This window comes from Rhipicephalus microplus, chromosome 1 (assembly GCF_043290135.1).
Source record: "Rhipicephalus microplus isolate Deutch F79 chromosome 1, USDA_Rmic, whole genome shotgun sequence".
NCBI classification, from domain to species: Eukaryota; Metazoa; Arthropoda; class Arachnida; order Ixodida; family Ixodidae; genus Rhipicephalus; species Rhipicephalus microplus.
In genome coordinates this window covers 262,648,502-262,665,280 of record NC_134700.1, presented here as the reverse complement: position 1 = coordinate 262,665,280, position 16,779 = coordinate 262,648,502, and the positions used below count along the sequence as shown (strand labels likewise).

The window sequence follows — 16,779 nt, the reverse complement described above, 5'->3', positions numbered from 1 at the left end:
TCAGGCGAGTAAGCAACTATCAACTTTCACAGTGAAAAAAGAAAAAAAAGGCAACGTAATGGCCGTACATGCCCGTACGGAATATTTTTTGGTGTCATTCGTAAACGTGACAACTTGCTACTGACTTATATTGGCTGCTGAGTGTTGTGGGGCGCAGAACCCTTTAGGGACCAAGTACGTTCATGAATGACTACAGTGTAACTAAAAATGCATTGCACTACACTTTAGCGGTTGACAGACGGATTTGCATTGAGGGTAGGTCGTTGCTTTAACGGCGGATTCAACGGGTGAAACGAGACTTCTCTGGGGAATTTAGTGAAATGCACTCTTCGTTAACAAGAAGTGCGTGGACAACATTAACTTGATTACTGCTTATTTGGTTAACCTAATTACTTCATTGAATTACTTGACTATTGAAAAGAGGTGGAAAATGAACGCAAGGACGATGATGACAGAGGAAATACACCGCAACTCGAGGAGTGTGGAGCGCTTGATGGTTAACGTTATCCGAGTTTTCGTTCGTCATACACTTCCTATTGCAACAGCAACGTCACATCAAGTTGCAACATGTTACGCAAACAAAATAATTGTCTTCCTAAACAGACTTTTTTCACCTGTTTGTACAGTGCATTTTATTCAGACCTTTTTTTTTCATTACAAAATGATTCCACTTTTGCCTATGGGGAATTTTGTTTTTTCATTTCCTAGTTGAAAAGCATCGCGGTGTTTTCAATTTTTACAAATCTGACTGCCGCTAATGTTGTTTCTATTTTCTGATTGTGACTGATGCTGTGTTGCTCTTTCACGTGTGGACACACCAATCAAACGAAGAATTCTACTCTGCTATTATGCTAGCATCCTGACCCCGGGCTTAATTCAACGTTTTCCTATTGCTCATGGCTTAGTTAGGTGCAGAAGCTTTGGCTGTAAAGCGATTCAATGCTCTGTCGTCAAGAAGCGCAACGCTAGCGCCGTATTTCGCGTAGGACTTTGGGTGTACGAGCACTGCACTCCATTTGCAAATTTCAGCCATGCCGGTCCAGTGCACCTCATTGGCTCGCTAGGGATAAGCCACTATTCGCTCCGCAGTGTGAATACTCGCCTGGCATTGCACCGGCCGAACATTGCACGCGATAACATCGGTGTAGCTTTCGCAGCAGCAACAGCGGTGCGGTGCGTGCTAGCTGTGTTTCACGCGATGGTCATACCGTACGCCAGCTGATGTACCGGCTGCCCTCGGGACCGAATTCCGCTTTCGCGCTCGGCGCACCCCTTGCACAAAAAAAAAAAAGCGCGAAGAGCGAGCGGGCGAAGGTGGTCGAAGCGTCGCTAGGCTTACTCGGACGGCGCACGATCGCCGCAGTTGACAACGGTAGCGGCGGCATGCGCGGGCACCGCCGGAGAACGCGGTGATTACGATACGCAGCACAATAAACATTGCCGTAGCGCGTGGTGGGTGATCGTCCATCACCTGGCTAATGTCGCTCGTCCAGGCCGCCTTCTCCTGCATGGTTGGAGCGACTAGCTGCACCGTCACCGGCGGCGCGGTCTTGAAGTCGACGATGATCTTGAAGTCGAGACCGCCATAGTCTTTCTGTTGCCCCGACCCGCCGCCGGATGTCGCCGTTGTCGTGGCGGTGGATTCGCCGCTGCTGCCGAGTCCGCTCGTCAGGCTGGATACCGAACTCACCGAGCCCTCTGCACCGGAAGTGACGAGGAGAGGTTTGGTGAGAAAGGGGAAGGGAAACAAACACAACAACAACAGCGGGACATTCTGACTGCCTCCCGCTTTTCCTCGGTCTGTTTTATTTTAGCGACGGCAAAGGGTGCGCTCTTTCGCGCGATGCGGTGCCTCTGTGTGTCTTCGTGAAATTAAGACGTATATCGACCGCGGATCGTGGGCTGGTCGATGGAATTATGCCGCCGCAAAGTCGGGAGCAAATGCGCTTTCTTGACAAGGAACAACTGAGTCGTTGCTTTCTTTAAAAGATGGCGTTTCAGTCATACGAAGATATCCAATCTGCAATGCGTATCGCTCATCACAAAAAAAAAAAGAGGGGGGGGGGCGCAGGAAAGCGGCTTATGTAGACAGATGAAAAGTCCTTGTTTTGTTTTACGCTACTTTTGAAGCCCGATGGGGTTTTCTTTCTGGCAAACGTAAACTTCAGTTTGGAATGGAAACAAGCTTGCCTTTATAATTTTATCTGAGGGTGTGCGCAAATGATGGCTCTTTGTTTTTTGTGTTTTTATCATTTTGCACTGAATGTCCTTAGTCCGTGCCGTCGTCGCCCATATCACCAATTAGAAGACCGGTATTTTTGTTGCTTATTATAGTTTATCTTTTTACACTCCTTTCTGCCCTCATTCTAGTAGGACCTTTTTTTCCCTTCTCTATTCCATACACTGCAGATTATCAAGTAAGAGAGCTTAATCGGGTTAACTGGTTTGCTTTTCAGTAAGAAGCTTTCTCTCTCTCTATCTCTCCCCTTTTTTGTTTAGAACAGCGTCAAACAAATGCATGCAGTCCTGCCTAACACCGACACTACAGAAATGAATCACCTGGAAGGTTGATTGATTTGAAATATTTATTAGTTTGGCTTCCATAGACATCTCGTAACTGATTTCCCAAGTACCAGGATACATTCTTAAAATATGACAAATGACTGGCCTATGCGCAGGTTCGGGACAGTTACAGCGCGTCTTAGTTGCGTTCAGTGGTACTGAAATTGTGCCAGCTGGCAATACTGACGAGTACTCTGTTCTTGCCTGTTTTAGTTGATCTATGCAGTAACACAGGCGCATGCAGCGAATAATTTGGGAGGCGCATTTAGTTCATCATGTACAACAGTGCAAGCGTTTATTTGCGTGAAAACCTATTTCTTCAATAATATATTGTGTTTAACGAACGTAGTTATGTCTGCGAATATTACTGTATACGCGGAAAATAAATTAATAATTTTTTTGAAAATTTTAGTGTTATATATATATATATATATATATATATATATATATATATATATATATATATATATATATATATATATATGCTCAAAGTATATACTAAAAAAGCTGTCAGTACTACTACTTCACCAAGTTAAACACTGTTGTGAAAGAATCCCAAAAATAATATAAGAAGCGTTGAAAAAGAATCACCGTTCAAATGACAGCTGTTATGAAGACTCACAACGCACAACGAAGTTCACAAATGGACTGTCTCTGGCTGTCGACCTTCCGAAGGTTAGTGCTCATCGCAGCACGGCGGAAAGCTTTTCTAGAGATAGTGAACCGGCTCCTAGCGGCAGGCTTTTTGGAGACTATCGTCGTCAGCGCTAGAGTGCTGACCAAATGACTCAAATAAAATTGCGCTGATATTTTTTTTGTCGTCTTAGCGCTCTTTTGTCGCGAGATTGCAATTGACTTTTTAAAGTGCCCGTCGTTTCGAGAGGTTCTAAAATCCATGCTACATGTACGGTAGCGTGAAAGGAGAAAAAAATGGGAGAGAGAAATATGCCAGGAATACGGTACCTTATACAGCCCTTGCACTAACTTAGTTATGGCGATGTAAGGGAAACGTCCATTCGAAATTTTTTGGTGTTTTTAAAAAAATAATTTTTCTACAGTGAGTTATACCTTCATTAATGCACAACATGCGAGAGTTCCTAGTGCGTAGGCTGCCAATACAGCGGTACGTATCCACTCTTTGCAATAATATATTATTCAAACCTCACACATACCGGGCAAAGTCTGTTCAGGAATAGTCAGTTGTGCAATCACTGTCGCGAAAACGACTCGGTAAGTCGCATGGGTGGCCGCTTTTGTGAGGAAATACAACCATCCCTTATTTCGTGAAAAAAAAAAACACGAAAAGGGCAGCAGCAGAAGGAAGGAATTGGGAAGAAAAATAATCGCCATAAATTTCGCAGTGTGGGCGCACGTGCTGTCATGACCGTTAATGCTTCGAATAAATCGGTTTTCAATGAGCGAGTAGAGTGTAAGAAAGTAAAAACTTAATAAAAACAGTTATTGTATATTGACTATGCGGGACACTACCCATTTTTTGGTTAGATTTCTGGCCGGTGGGTTTGTTTCGAGACATCGGACAGAAAAGAAAAATACCCCTTTTTTTTTCTTCTCCAAATTACGTTTTATTGCGATGCCCTCTTTATGTCGTTCAGAGACTAGGGAGTGTTTCCTAATGCTCCTGGGAAGAAGAACGTCTGTTTTCTGCGGTCTATAATGCGAAGCGGCCGCCGAAAGACGAGGACCGAGCCCGTATAATCTTCCTGCAGTTCTGCCACCGCAGCCGCGCTTCTTGCTATTTTATCGGTCTGTGTGCCTGGTATATGCTTTTCTCTCGTTTATTTCCTGATTTAGGGAGACCCGTCGAACCCGTGGCGTTGAGGTTCGTGTAAAACTTGAAGCCAGTCGTAAACAATGGTCGCTCGAAACCGCGCGCGCCTGCGAAATACCCCCTCGCTCTGCTTTACAAATCTCGGTTGGCTTTATTTGTTCTCGAGAATGTACTTCGCCGCTTTATTTTTTTTTCTTCATACGCTCGCTTTCGCATTTTGAGACGGCCATGGTGATTGGTCGCTTAGCTAACGTCTCCGAGAAACGAGCAATCTCCTACGGTATGCCAAGAACGCTGTTTGCGAACGCGCTATATTTGATGCTGCGAAGAGGCGTCCGTTTTGCGCTATTTGCTTGTCTATAGAACGCTGCGAAATTTTGTCGTCTCGTGAAATTCGTAACAGCTCTCAGACTTGGGAAAATCTGCACCCTACGACAGTACAAAAATGCTGTGCAGATAGAATCATTAAAGCATAAGCTCACAGAGTTTTTGGTTTAGAACTTGATTCTTCTGAAAATTCTTAAATTTTCGTGCAGTCAATTGGGAAAACGCTACTGCATGTTTTTAAGTAGGCTCTTTTTTACATATCAATTGTCAACATAAGGAAAAAAAATGTGGAGGGGGATGTACGGCAAAGGTTCGTGTGCCACCGCAAACTTTATTCCCATTTATTATTCGCATCATTGCCACCCCAAGACCTGTGTAAATTGACTCTTTTCGTGGTTTCAGCAGTGCTAAAAGTGGAAAATTGGGACAGCCCTATACGTCACGCCCGAAAAAGAAAGTTCGCGAAATGAAGTTTTAAGGCGAGGTAAAAGGAACCTTTGCATGGAAACGAGCTCAGAAGGAAAAAAAAAAGATACCACAGCCTATGCACTGAGCGAATGATGACGAGTGGAACAAGCGTCCGTCCGTCCGCCCGCCCGCCCGCCCGCCCGCCCGTCCGCCCGTCCGTCTGTCTGTCTGTCTGTCTGTCTGTCTGTCTGTCTGTCTGTCTGTCTGTCTGTCTGTCTGTCTGTCTGCCTGTCTGTCTGTCTGTCTGTCTGTCTGTCTGTCTGTCTGTCTGTCTGTCTGTATGTGCACATGCTGTGGTGGCTACGCCGTAGGGGTGGACTGCCCTAGACCACAAGGAGCTTCGTCCTTAAAGAAAGTCACAGTTTCGTCAAAAGGGCGAAGCAATCAATGTGATGGGAACATATTCGAATGTTTTGCGAAGCAAGGCTAGCATTTTTATAATATCAGTAAACATGCGCTTTTAAGTAACGAAGTTTCCTGCGGCGTGGTCATAGCGCCAAATTACAAAGTTATACGAAGTGAGGCCCGGCAGTCAACTCATTTAGACCCGTTCTCACGTAACTCTACATAACGCTGATGTAAGAGAACACGGCCGCTCCAGGCACACTTTCGGCACCGTTTCTTTTTTTTTCGTGTTGAGAACGCAGCCCGTGGAAGCTCCCGTTTGCTGCGGAGGCGCAAGCCGCGCGCTGATCGTTGCCGTAATAGCGTGGCAAGCATAAGCCCCCCCCCCCCCCCCCCACCACCCCCGCCCCCCCCCCCATTTATTCGCTCATGAGATAAGTGCACGTGCAGATGACCCCGACCGGCAAGGCGATGTTCGCTCCGCAAAAAGGCTAGCGCATCATTTCCCGTATATATATACATACACATGCATATACGTGACTGACGGTGGCAGCGATGGCAAAAACCAGCCGTGACTATCCATATAATTGCTATCGCAATAAAAAGTATTCCATTGACGACTGTTTTTAGTATCAGAACGGCGCTCCTTTCTCAAAGGTCACGTTGTTATTATGCATTTACCGATACATACTTCATAAAATGATTGAAACATAGCTCCTAAATAGTGTCGGGTGGCGGTCAAAGTAAGTATGCTCTGAAGTTGGATTATATGAAAAAAAATATTGAGGGCGCGAGTAATTTACAATTTCTATCGGAACAATCAACGCCTGTACACTTCATCTTCTACTACTTCACACCGTGGAACCAACTGGCTAATTTTGAATATTCAACATCGCAAATTGTGACTTAAAAACTGACTGGGCATTCTACTAAGATGAACTTTTCAACTTAGTACAATTTTTTAAACATTATTCGCAAGGATATTCCTTGGCGTTTAAGTTAAACTTTTTAAAATGAATAAAATTTTCATGTTCTGGGGCACTGAACTCTTACCATGTGCACGCACTTAAATTCTTAACTTATCATTTGCGACATGTCCCTGTGAAAAATTAAAATGGAGTTTAACAAAATATTACGATAGTTGGGAAGGCGTCTACAGTAATTCACTGTGAAATTGATTACTGTTTCCGTATATAAGATGCGTTAGTCGATACGATGACACTATCTCTTACTTCCTAAATCTAAAAATAAATTAAAGACTTTAACAAGATAAGAAAAAAAATCACGGCATATCTACGGAGTGAATGATGATGAGTGGGGCGAAGCAGCCTTCAACCTGTCCGTCTGTTCGTTCTTGCTTCCATCAGTCCGCGCTACCATCCGTACGTCCGCCCGTCCGCCCGTCCATCCATCCATCCGTGTGTACGTCCATCCGTCTGTCCGTCCACTCGTGCTTCCATCCGTCCGTTCGTCTGCTAGTCTGTCTGTCCATCCGTCCGTGCGTCCGTCTGTGCGTCCATCTAGCGAACACTCCAAGTACCGCCATCGCGCATCTCGAATCCGCTATGGCACATACCCGCTCTAGACCCACTTTAGAGTGGGCATGTGCCAAACGTGTTACGCCGACTGACCGAAGACATTGCTCGACTCTAAGGAGCTTCGCCCCTAAAATACAAGTCAGTTTATTTCTTTTAAAAAATTTATTTCTGTTAATAAGTTTCCACAACGCGTTGCCTAACATTCTAGACTGAAAGCGCATCAATTTATGGTGGTCTAAGCGTTAACTTTGACGCCTCGCGGATCTTTGACAAGCACTAAAATCAATCTACACAAGCGGTAGTGCATCTTGGCATGCTTAAGTTAAGTCGTCGTAACGGGGAATCGTGCCCCCAACCATGGACGTCGGCAGGATTTTGTTTTGAGGCTTGCAAAGCTGTGTTATATCACGTCGAAAAAAAGTGGAGGGGGGGGGGGTAGGCTTGCGAGAGAAGTACGTGCTGAAGATTGGGCTAATTCATACTGATCGATTCATGACTGGCTACGCAACAGACACACGGAAGGCTAAGTGTTAGTATAGCTTGGGATAGGGGGAAGGTGGCCATTTTGAACTCTCATCCCCATGCCGGCGCCCATGCCCGCAAAGTTGTGCTCTGCAACACAGCGACACAACCACTTCCACTAAAATGAGAAACAACATCTCAACTCACCACCATCGTCCACGATGAACTGGAACTGATCGTTGGGGTCTTCAATGAGCGTGGCATCTGCCAGGGGAATTTTTCCGACGCTCTGCGACAGATACCACGAGTGAAAAAATTAAGACGACAAGGAAGTTCTGCTGGTACTCGCCATAATATAGAGAACACTTCCTAGTAATTGTATAATATGGAGGGTATAACGTCCCAAAACCACCATATGATTATGAGAGACGCTGTAGTGGAGGGCTCCGGAAGTTTCGACCACTTGGGGTTCTTTAACTTTCCTAATAATTGTGCAGCTAGCTTTTTGAAAACTTAGATCGCCCAAATAATGGCGACACACAAATTTTTGCAAATGGCGTGCACGAGTGCAGTTTTATTGCGCTATATAGGCGAAGAATATATATGTACAAGTGTCGTTATATGGACATGCATAAAAGGCAAACACCGACATGTGCAGCTGGAACTGCGTTCTCATTTGAACTATGACAGATGCCGTCATAAAGTCTGGCAAATATGCTGTACAGAGTAGCGTGATTATGGCTTACGAATATGAAAAGTTTTATTCGGTCTCATGAAAAGAATAACTACGCTAACTTGGCAGTTTATAGCTACCCTGTAAACTTGTATAGGTTGGTTCATTGGTCAAACTTTATTAAAGGTCCTGAGAGACTCCACTAGCGCGTTGTTGCTCCTACCACTCTGAGACGAGCAGGCTAGAGTATATGCTATATTTAGGTAGCAGAGTCACACGTCCGTCTCCTTAACGCCGCCAGCAACCACACGTTGCAGAGAAGTTGATGCTCAGTCCAATGTTCGAATTCCTTAACGCTGCTGCTGCAACCAACTGCATTGACTCTGTCAACGACAGTCAAGTTATGCACCGGTATTCGACACGACAAACATGTCGCCTGCAGTTCTATGCGCAACTCTGCAACCTTAAAGTAGCATATACAGATAGGGTGCAGGCTAAGCCTGACCACCGCATCGTGGGCTCTCTGTAGGATGTTCATTGTAGAATATTTTACAGTGCAATGGGTTAGATACAAACAAAGAAGGGACACCCGTTGCGCTGTAGAATATTCTACGATGAACATCCACTAATTTGCCCAACTCGCGATTCTGTTCTCTGTAATAGTGTAAAACTGTCGAAGCTGACCCCAAAGCTCATCTTCGTCGTACATAGGGACTTTTGATAGTTGAGCACCACTTGACTCGAGTGGTTTGACTGGTGTTCAGTAACAGGGGGCATCACCAGAGTACGTGGTTTAAATTAGGTGTCTCCCAGCAACGTCATGCAATTTTTTTAATGGAAACATAAACTCACTTGAAGCGGCGTCCATTTTGTTTCTGAGGGCAAGATGCTGCGAAGCAACTTACAGTCAAATCAAGGTAAGACTGTTGTTATTCATCCGCTACAATGGGCCGGCTCGACTGAACCACGCGTGTTTGTTTTTCGGGGTGAACGCTTCACGGTCAGTTCAAAGCGTGCCGGGATGTTGCGCACGGTGCAGTCAATCAGTGTCGGGCGATTGTGCATTTCCCGCATAGTGCCAATCCTTCTTTAGCACTTTACGGTCAGTTCTTATTCGAAGCTGCAAGATGTCAAGATAGTTCTGCCAACATTACAACTAATGTGCAGCCTTCTAATCGACAACCCTTTATTCTGGCATTTCAGAAAGTTGTTAGTCACTACAACAGACATTTATATTTCTTTTGTTGGCATTTCATTAATTAAAATTTTTTGTTACTTAACGAGCATACATATATAATGGTGTGAACGAGGCACTATTCAAGGAACTTGTTTCTTGTTGGCATTTCAATAATTAAATTTTTTTGTTACTTAACGAGCATACATATGTATGGTGTGAACTATGCACTATTCAAGGTCACACAAATGGTTTACACGTTTCACGCGCTCTTTTCATTGCTCTTGTGTAATTAAAGTATAAGCTGAGAAATGATAGACTAGACTCTCGACACCGAGTTTCCATTCCAAGCATATCTTGAATAGAAAGTGTACATTGGTGCATAAAATAGGTTGATTTATCCTTTTTCATGTATTTGAGAGATGTTTGGCGCGAAAAGTTGACAAGCCATCCTGATGAACACATTACTAATCCCCATCACTCTCTCGAATACAACCTGAGAACAATTGCGATCAATACAGAAACAACTGACAAGAAGGAAACAATAGATGAGACATTTTGTACCTGCTGATCCTTTGTGTAACACACACTTTTCAAGTCGCACAATGTTGCAAACGCGTACCTCGACCAGATGTAGTTTTCCGGCCGAGGTTCGGTTGCAGAGGAGCATGTGGTTAGTGAAGAGGTAGCATTGGCGCACTACTTCTTTCTCGCCTTTGAGGTTAGGGATTCGCGATCGCTGGGACTTGGCCTTGTCCGACCCCACCACGTGGATCACATTGCCTGCGTCAGAGGGCGAACAGGTGGCGCTTCAGTACAGTACAATCTAGCTCTAGATAAAACTTATTTGCGTGTGTTTATTTTGTTTTTTTTCTGGTTCACACTACAATTGAAAAAAGGCAGGCAGTTCATCAGCAAATGTAAACAATAAAAGTATTTACTAGAAATTGTGTGTCCCGTTTCATTGCACAAGACAGAAAAGTATATCTTAAAACCACAGTGGGTGGAGGAGAAAAAAAACAAACTGACATGGTTCATTATGATTAAAGTCGCTGTCTGTCTGACATGGTTCATTATGACATCGTCTACGACGACCCGCAGGTGAAAGCGATGTTCTTTTCAGAGCAGAGCTGTTATGATATAGGTTTGACGTGTGTCACAGAAAAAAAAAATATTACCGCCATTACGAACCGGCACGTCCTCAGTGACTGTCCAATCATTCAGTACAGATGGTTAACAAGAGAAGTTGGAACGAGTCCACCAGCTTTCCTGCTACACAGCTTTGCACGACGTTGTGCAAGGTGGGCTAATTTTTCCTTTTCAGCCGATTCATTGATATTCCTCAGATCCCTTCGAAAGCTTTGCTGCACCTTACGTGGCTTATTCACTGCCTCCGGGATTGGATACATCACGATTTCGGCGCTTAACCTGACTTTGCATTGTCTCCGTGATTGGTCCGCTTTTGAGCAAGAGACGAGGTCTCGTGAGGCCACGTTATCTGATGTCAACGATGGCATAGTGATGTCACAGTGTCGGTGACGTCAGCGTCACGCGATTACTTTTTGCATCACTCGTGTTGATGCCGACGGTCAATTTTCGCGTTTGATAAGGCATCAAAGCTTCCGCCTAGAAATTTTTCTGTGTGTGTATTTGTTATATTCATCAAGCAGATTATAAGTTAAAAAATACACCTGTGCTCGCATTCCCGAAAACGTTTTAGCCTAGTATACTTCGTGAGAAAAAATTTCAGCGTTCTTGTTGGTTTATGCGTATTCTAGAGGCATGACTACCCTGAAAATCTGGACTGGTAATACCTTCACGTGTTCGTCTTATTTACATCTGTTTAGTCTTCTGATAAGTTGTGCGCAATTAGTTTTCATGCTTTTTGCTCGAATATCTACGGGACATTAAACGTGTAGACATTCGATAGAAGACTCAAGAGCTGTGAATAAAACGAACAGATGTCCATGTGTTCGTCTTCTTCACAGCTCTTGAGTGTTCTATAAAATGTCTCAATGTTTATAGTGTCGTGCGAATATTGGCGTTAAAAACATAAAACCTCATTGCACACAATTTAGCCCTTTCGAAAGGAACATTATATGCTATACAGGCATGTTCTAATGCTACTTGTTGGCTGTCTGGCACAGTTTTTCTTTCGACATTGAAGCGCTATCTTGGCATTAACGTATTTTCGATGGCGACCAGCTAGTAGCCGATTGCACGAACGTGAGAAAACAACATTAGATGCTAGAAAATGTCCATCGTTAACCTCTTTTCTGAGCAATGTTTCTTTAAGTCATAAATAAGATAACTTGTCTGAAATTGGGAGAACTACGTAAGATAAAAAAAGTACTGTGTGATGAACTACAAATTCCTCACTCTATGAGTTATGGTTTAGTAAACCAAACATAAGATATATGCAGTGAAGGTCATGCAAAAAGTTTTCAGCCTCATTGATATATAAAAATAAAAATGGCCTGCCTGTTCGGAATATTGAGGAAAGAACATCGATGTGTAAGTGAACGCATAGAAAAATAGCGAGAAAGAATGGAACACCGTGGATTATTCTAGAAATATTGGCGGTGTGTAGTCGTGCGTGAACTACTGCTGGTGTCGTCTGCGTTAGGGTGGAATGGCGATGGTGGTGCCACCTTTGCCGTCTTGTTCTTTACGGCGCGCTTCTTCTATATGCTCGGGACCGTCTGTCGGCTAGGGTCGATAGCAAATCGTATCTCCGAGGGAGGAGAAATGGGGGGGATTATAGTTTCCATGTTCCGCTTTCGGCAGCGTATGCGGCGGCGGGGACAGAGTTTGTTTGGAAATTGTTCGGTCCTGTCGGCCAAATACGGTGCAAAAACATCTTCTTGCGCCACGAAGGACGAATAAATAATAAAAAGGAAATGCTTGGCGGGAGGCAGAATAACCTGAGTGCTCCGAGAGCGCGGCTTTTTCTCTGATCGGATTTCCTGCGAGGGATAAAACTGGAGCCGAGCCACGTACGACTCCGGACTGATGGCCAATGCGAGTATAGGCCATGTAAAAACGAAGAAACAATAACAAAATAAAGATGGCAGACGCGTTCACGAACGAAGGTGGCTCTGAGGGCATGTATTCCTGAAAGAGAGAGAGATAGGGAGTGATAGGGACACAAAGGGAGAAGACGTCCGTACTCTCAGGATTTGAGGAAGCTCAAGGAATTACGACTCTCCTGATTTGTTCTGTTCTCCTTGTTTTCGGGAGCCAGGGATTGTCCTCAAAGCGGCGTGTCCACTTCCTAAGACGCGGAGAGCGCCTCGCACTTTTCATTTTATGGCGACTTTCATTTCGATCGCGCCGCTTTTCGCGCACTTGCAGAGCAAGCCGGATAGGAATCATCCCTTTCTGGGTTTTGTTATTGCGACTGCTCTGAGAAAACGGGTCAAACAACGAGAGTACCGACGTGAGTTTTCGTGCAGTAATGAATAGACTTGATTTACGATGTAATCGAGAATTCACGCTTATCCCGTGGACAGAGTGCAAGTTTTCTAAAAAATAGTTTTTTTGACAGCTCGTGCATCAGGTGAGTTGAAATCAAACGTATCTGTACGTGCAAGCACCTAATGTAGAGTTTTTATCCTAGGTTTAGAAGAAAAAAAAAGAGAAAGTAAGCATTTTTCGCTGTAACAAAAGTGCGGACTTCGTCTCAATGCTTCACAGAGAAAACATTGAGTTTAAGACAAGGTGCTTTGAACGAGGATAGCGTCAATAGGCCGTCAGACCAGACGAAGCTTCTCTTACAGCCCGGAGCTCAGCAAGGCTCTCACCCAAAGCTCAGTCTTGCGAAGTTCAAGGTTCGTGGTACTAGATGGTCTTCTCATTCAAAATCGCAATATTTATTGTGGGTGGTGTAATATATATACAAAATCCTTACAAATGTCAAGAATTTTTTATGGTTATTCGGTATTTCAAGTGAACAGTCGAGCATTGTAAACTGTGTCACTGTGGCAGTTAAAGCGTGACGAAGTTGACAAAGCAAGCGCATAACGAACCATGTGTTTTTGTAGTGGTGCAAAAAAAAAGAAGCTTCCGGTGACTCGCTAATCCAAGATTGTGTTCAAGATGCCATATAATGTGCGTATATGCCCAAATTATGAGTGTGCAATGAGGCATAACACACTTGGCAAGTCAAGGTAAAAGTGATTCTCCGGGCTGTCATATTCGCAGTTTCCTGTCGGTTGAGCTCACGAATATATGCGTGCACACTTTTCAAGCTTCAGTTTACGGTGATGCTTGTTGCTGTTGACGCTACGGTATAATTTTTACGCTGATCACGAAATATGGAATGTAATTTGCTATCTTGCGTTTCTAAAGGCTGCAGGAAGCTTTCCGACGACTCGAGACATTTAATACATAAGATTTCGACCGACGCGCACTTCGATATCACTCACGTGCGGCAGTTACACTTATTGTAAACATTCCGCCGGTGCCTTACTTACCTACCATCACCGCGCGCTTAAAACTGTGTTAACTGAAGCTGCTTTTTAGATCACCGTTTAACAACTAGTATGCGACATACGCTAACGCCATGTTGCACGGTGCTGAACATTTTCAGAGGTATCACGTGATTCCGGTGTTGCAGTGCAATAAGAACATGCTCAAAGCGTTTGACTAACGGACGGAAAAAAACCTTTACTGAGAAAAGCAGCTGTGAGGTGTCCATATCTGTGCCTCTGGGCCGAACCTTTCCACTGCTTCGCGGGCCCACTGGATTGCCTATAGTTAAGTGAATCATCCAGTCAGACTGATTGATCTATATGTGAGATTTAACGTCCCAAAACCACCATATGATTATAAGAGACGCCGCAGTGAAGGGCTCCGGACATTTTGACCACCTGGGGTTCTTTAACGTGCATCCAAATCTTAGCACACGGGCCTACAGCATTTCCGCCTCCATTAGAAATGCAGCCACCGCAGCCGGGATTCGATCCCGTGACCTGCGGGTCCGCAGCCGAGTACCTTAGCCACTAGACCACCGCGGGGGGGGGGGGGGGGGGCTCCAATCAGAACGGTTAGCCCATCGCTTCTCGAGAAAGTCCTATTTTACGTTGTCCACTCTGTATATTGCTCTGATCTCTGTGCATTTGCATAAGATGCGTGCGATGCCCTATGACTCGCACCAAGTGTTCTCTCTGTCTCCCTCTGGGAATGCGTGCTATGAAAGGGGGGAATAGCTTCGTAATTGAAAAGGACGAGCTCCGTCAGCCGGCGATGACTGGAAGCGTCCTTCTTCGCGCTCACTCGGCTGCCAACTTACTCTATATAGGGCAGTGAGATTTCTGCGCCGAAGAAAGCGTTGCCCGCCTTTCGACCGCTTTCCTATTTGTTCGGGCGTGCGAACGATGCATATGGCTCGGGCATCTTGACACGGCGTTTAATTACGTCCGGTCGCTAGCCGAACGAGCGAGTAAAAGAAGGCTGCCCCCCCCCCCCCCCTCTTTTTCGGCAAAAGATGTCCATTCAAGAAGACTCGTGGAGACGACGCGGCGTCTGCTTTCTGTGCAGTTCGAACAATCAGGATGGCTGGCGCGGGAAGTGAGGAAAGTTCTTGATCCCGCTATGAAGAGATGCGTGGTAGGGAAGGAAGATGATCGAGGGCGAGTGTTACGCGGGGAAAGTGCCGGACGTACTGGTTGACCCGCGCGGGAGAAGGCTTAATGAGTACCCGGTCGGATTAATTATCCTCGCTCCGAAACAAGCCCCGGAGGACGACATCCGAGTGGCACCGCTCTTTCCCACTGTTGCCGTGTAGTAGTATTGCTGCCCGGCGCTAGAGTGCAGGCCAGCCACCAGTGGTGCGCATTATGCACACTCGGGCGATTTGGTGGCAGCGGCTGCGAGGGACCGCTCGTTCGAGTCGTGAGGGAAAAAAAGGGGGACGAGTGTTTTGCATCGTTCGTAGCGGGGCTGTTGCGTGCGGACTGCGTTTTGTGCGCGAGCGATGGAACGCGCCCACGCAACGCAGGTCCGCTGGGACTGTCCGTAGTGCTTGCACGTCTTCATTGCGTCAATCGGTGAAGGTGAAGAGAGATAGATGTGCCTATGCTTGCGACGCGTTAGAAATGCTCGACTCGAGTTCGACGAAGTTCACCGAAAGTATAGTGTTTCGATTCGCGGATATCCGGTTTCACGAGAGGGACTACTGAAGCTAAAAAAAAATAATTACGACTCCCTTTGCGGAGCAGTTTGATATTCAGCGTGAGTACGACACGAAAAATGAAACCCTTGACGGGCGTTTAAAGTAAACGTGTTTAAAACCACCCTTTCTGACCTCATCATCTCACCCTTTTTCTTTGTTGTCATCAGCGGTTGTTAAACAATAAAACCTTGGTGATACGAATCTCACGGGATCACCAATAATATTTGCCTCATCCGAAATTTGTATGACCAGAACACAGTGAAATTAAGTATCCAACAATTGAAAGCCAGTACATATTTTTATTTGTTGTTCTTTTTTTTTTTGTCCACAGCAATGCCTTGAACAGCTCTGACTGATTGCCAGTAAACGTTTTAGTTGTCAAAAATAATACTTAAACTACGAAATACACAGCCCGTGGGTACATGTGTAATTATTGAATCAGATGTACCATGACCCGTGACAGCTAGTAGACCTCAATCTTAGTACGCTTTTTTTTGCGTTACACTACAGTACTGCGGCGAAAATAGCTTAAAGGGAATCTTGCACGCGATAGACGAAGGCCAGAAAATTTTAGAACCACTGCCGTTCCCGCGCGTTATTGCCGCGTCTTGTGCGACAGTGCGGGCATAACCTTTTCTTACCTTCGTCGTAGCGTACGTTCGTATCAAACGTCGCGGAAGGAAACTCGGTTCACAACAACCGTACTCCACTGCACTGCCAGCTAATAGACCTTGGCCGGGATTACAGGAAGATTCGCATCATCATAAAAGACGTACAAGCCACGACCGTATCAGTATTGTTTCACTGTAATACGTCAAGTGAGCGTCACTCCGAATGAGAACTCGCGCTTGCTTACCTTGCCTGACGAACACTTGGTTGACGTCCAAGAGGATGTCACAGCCTCCTATGATCATCCTTTCTATGGCCAAGTTCTTACGGATGTTCTCGGTTTCGCTCACTTCGTCGTGCATTTGCTGCAAAAGAGATTACAAAATACAAGCTTGGGTATAGAAACACGCTAAAGATCAGCGGTATATAAAAAAAAAAAACTTTAGAAAATATAGAACGAAGCAGTTTATATTTTTGTACCAAAATGCTATGCTATGCTTTTACGAGTAAGCGCGCCAATACGTTCTACGCTGTGTACTTGTTCTGTTGAGGCGATTATCTTGCTGTCAAACGTTGTGTTGTGCTGATAAGAAAAAATATTCTTTTAATACTTCGGCTTTGCGTTAAGGCCTCTTTCCTACGCACGCTACTGATTAA

General features: G+C 45.0%; 1 protein-coding gene across 1 annotated transcript in view; it reads right to left on the bottom strand.

Annotated features, from left to right (window-relative positions):
* LOC119164774 (ras-specific guanine nucleotide-releasing factor 2) overlaps positions 1-16,779 on the bottom strand; it is a 367,674-nt gene that overhangs the window by 44,960 nt on the left and 305,935 nt on the right. The window contains exons 11-14 of the mRNA XM_075894126.1: positions 16,370-16,487; positions 9,961-10,121; positions 7,699-7,780; positions 1,472-1,698 (exon numbers count right to left, since the gene is read on the bottom strand). Of these exons, the coding sequence (XP_075750241.1) occupies positions 1,472-1,698; positions 7,699-7,780; positions 9,961-10,121; positions 16,370-16,487 (588 nt within the window). The remainder of the gene's footprint in view (positions 1-1,471; positions 1,699-7,698; positions 7,781-9,960; positions 10,122-16,369; positions 16,488-16,779) is intronic.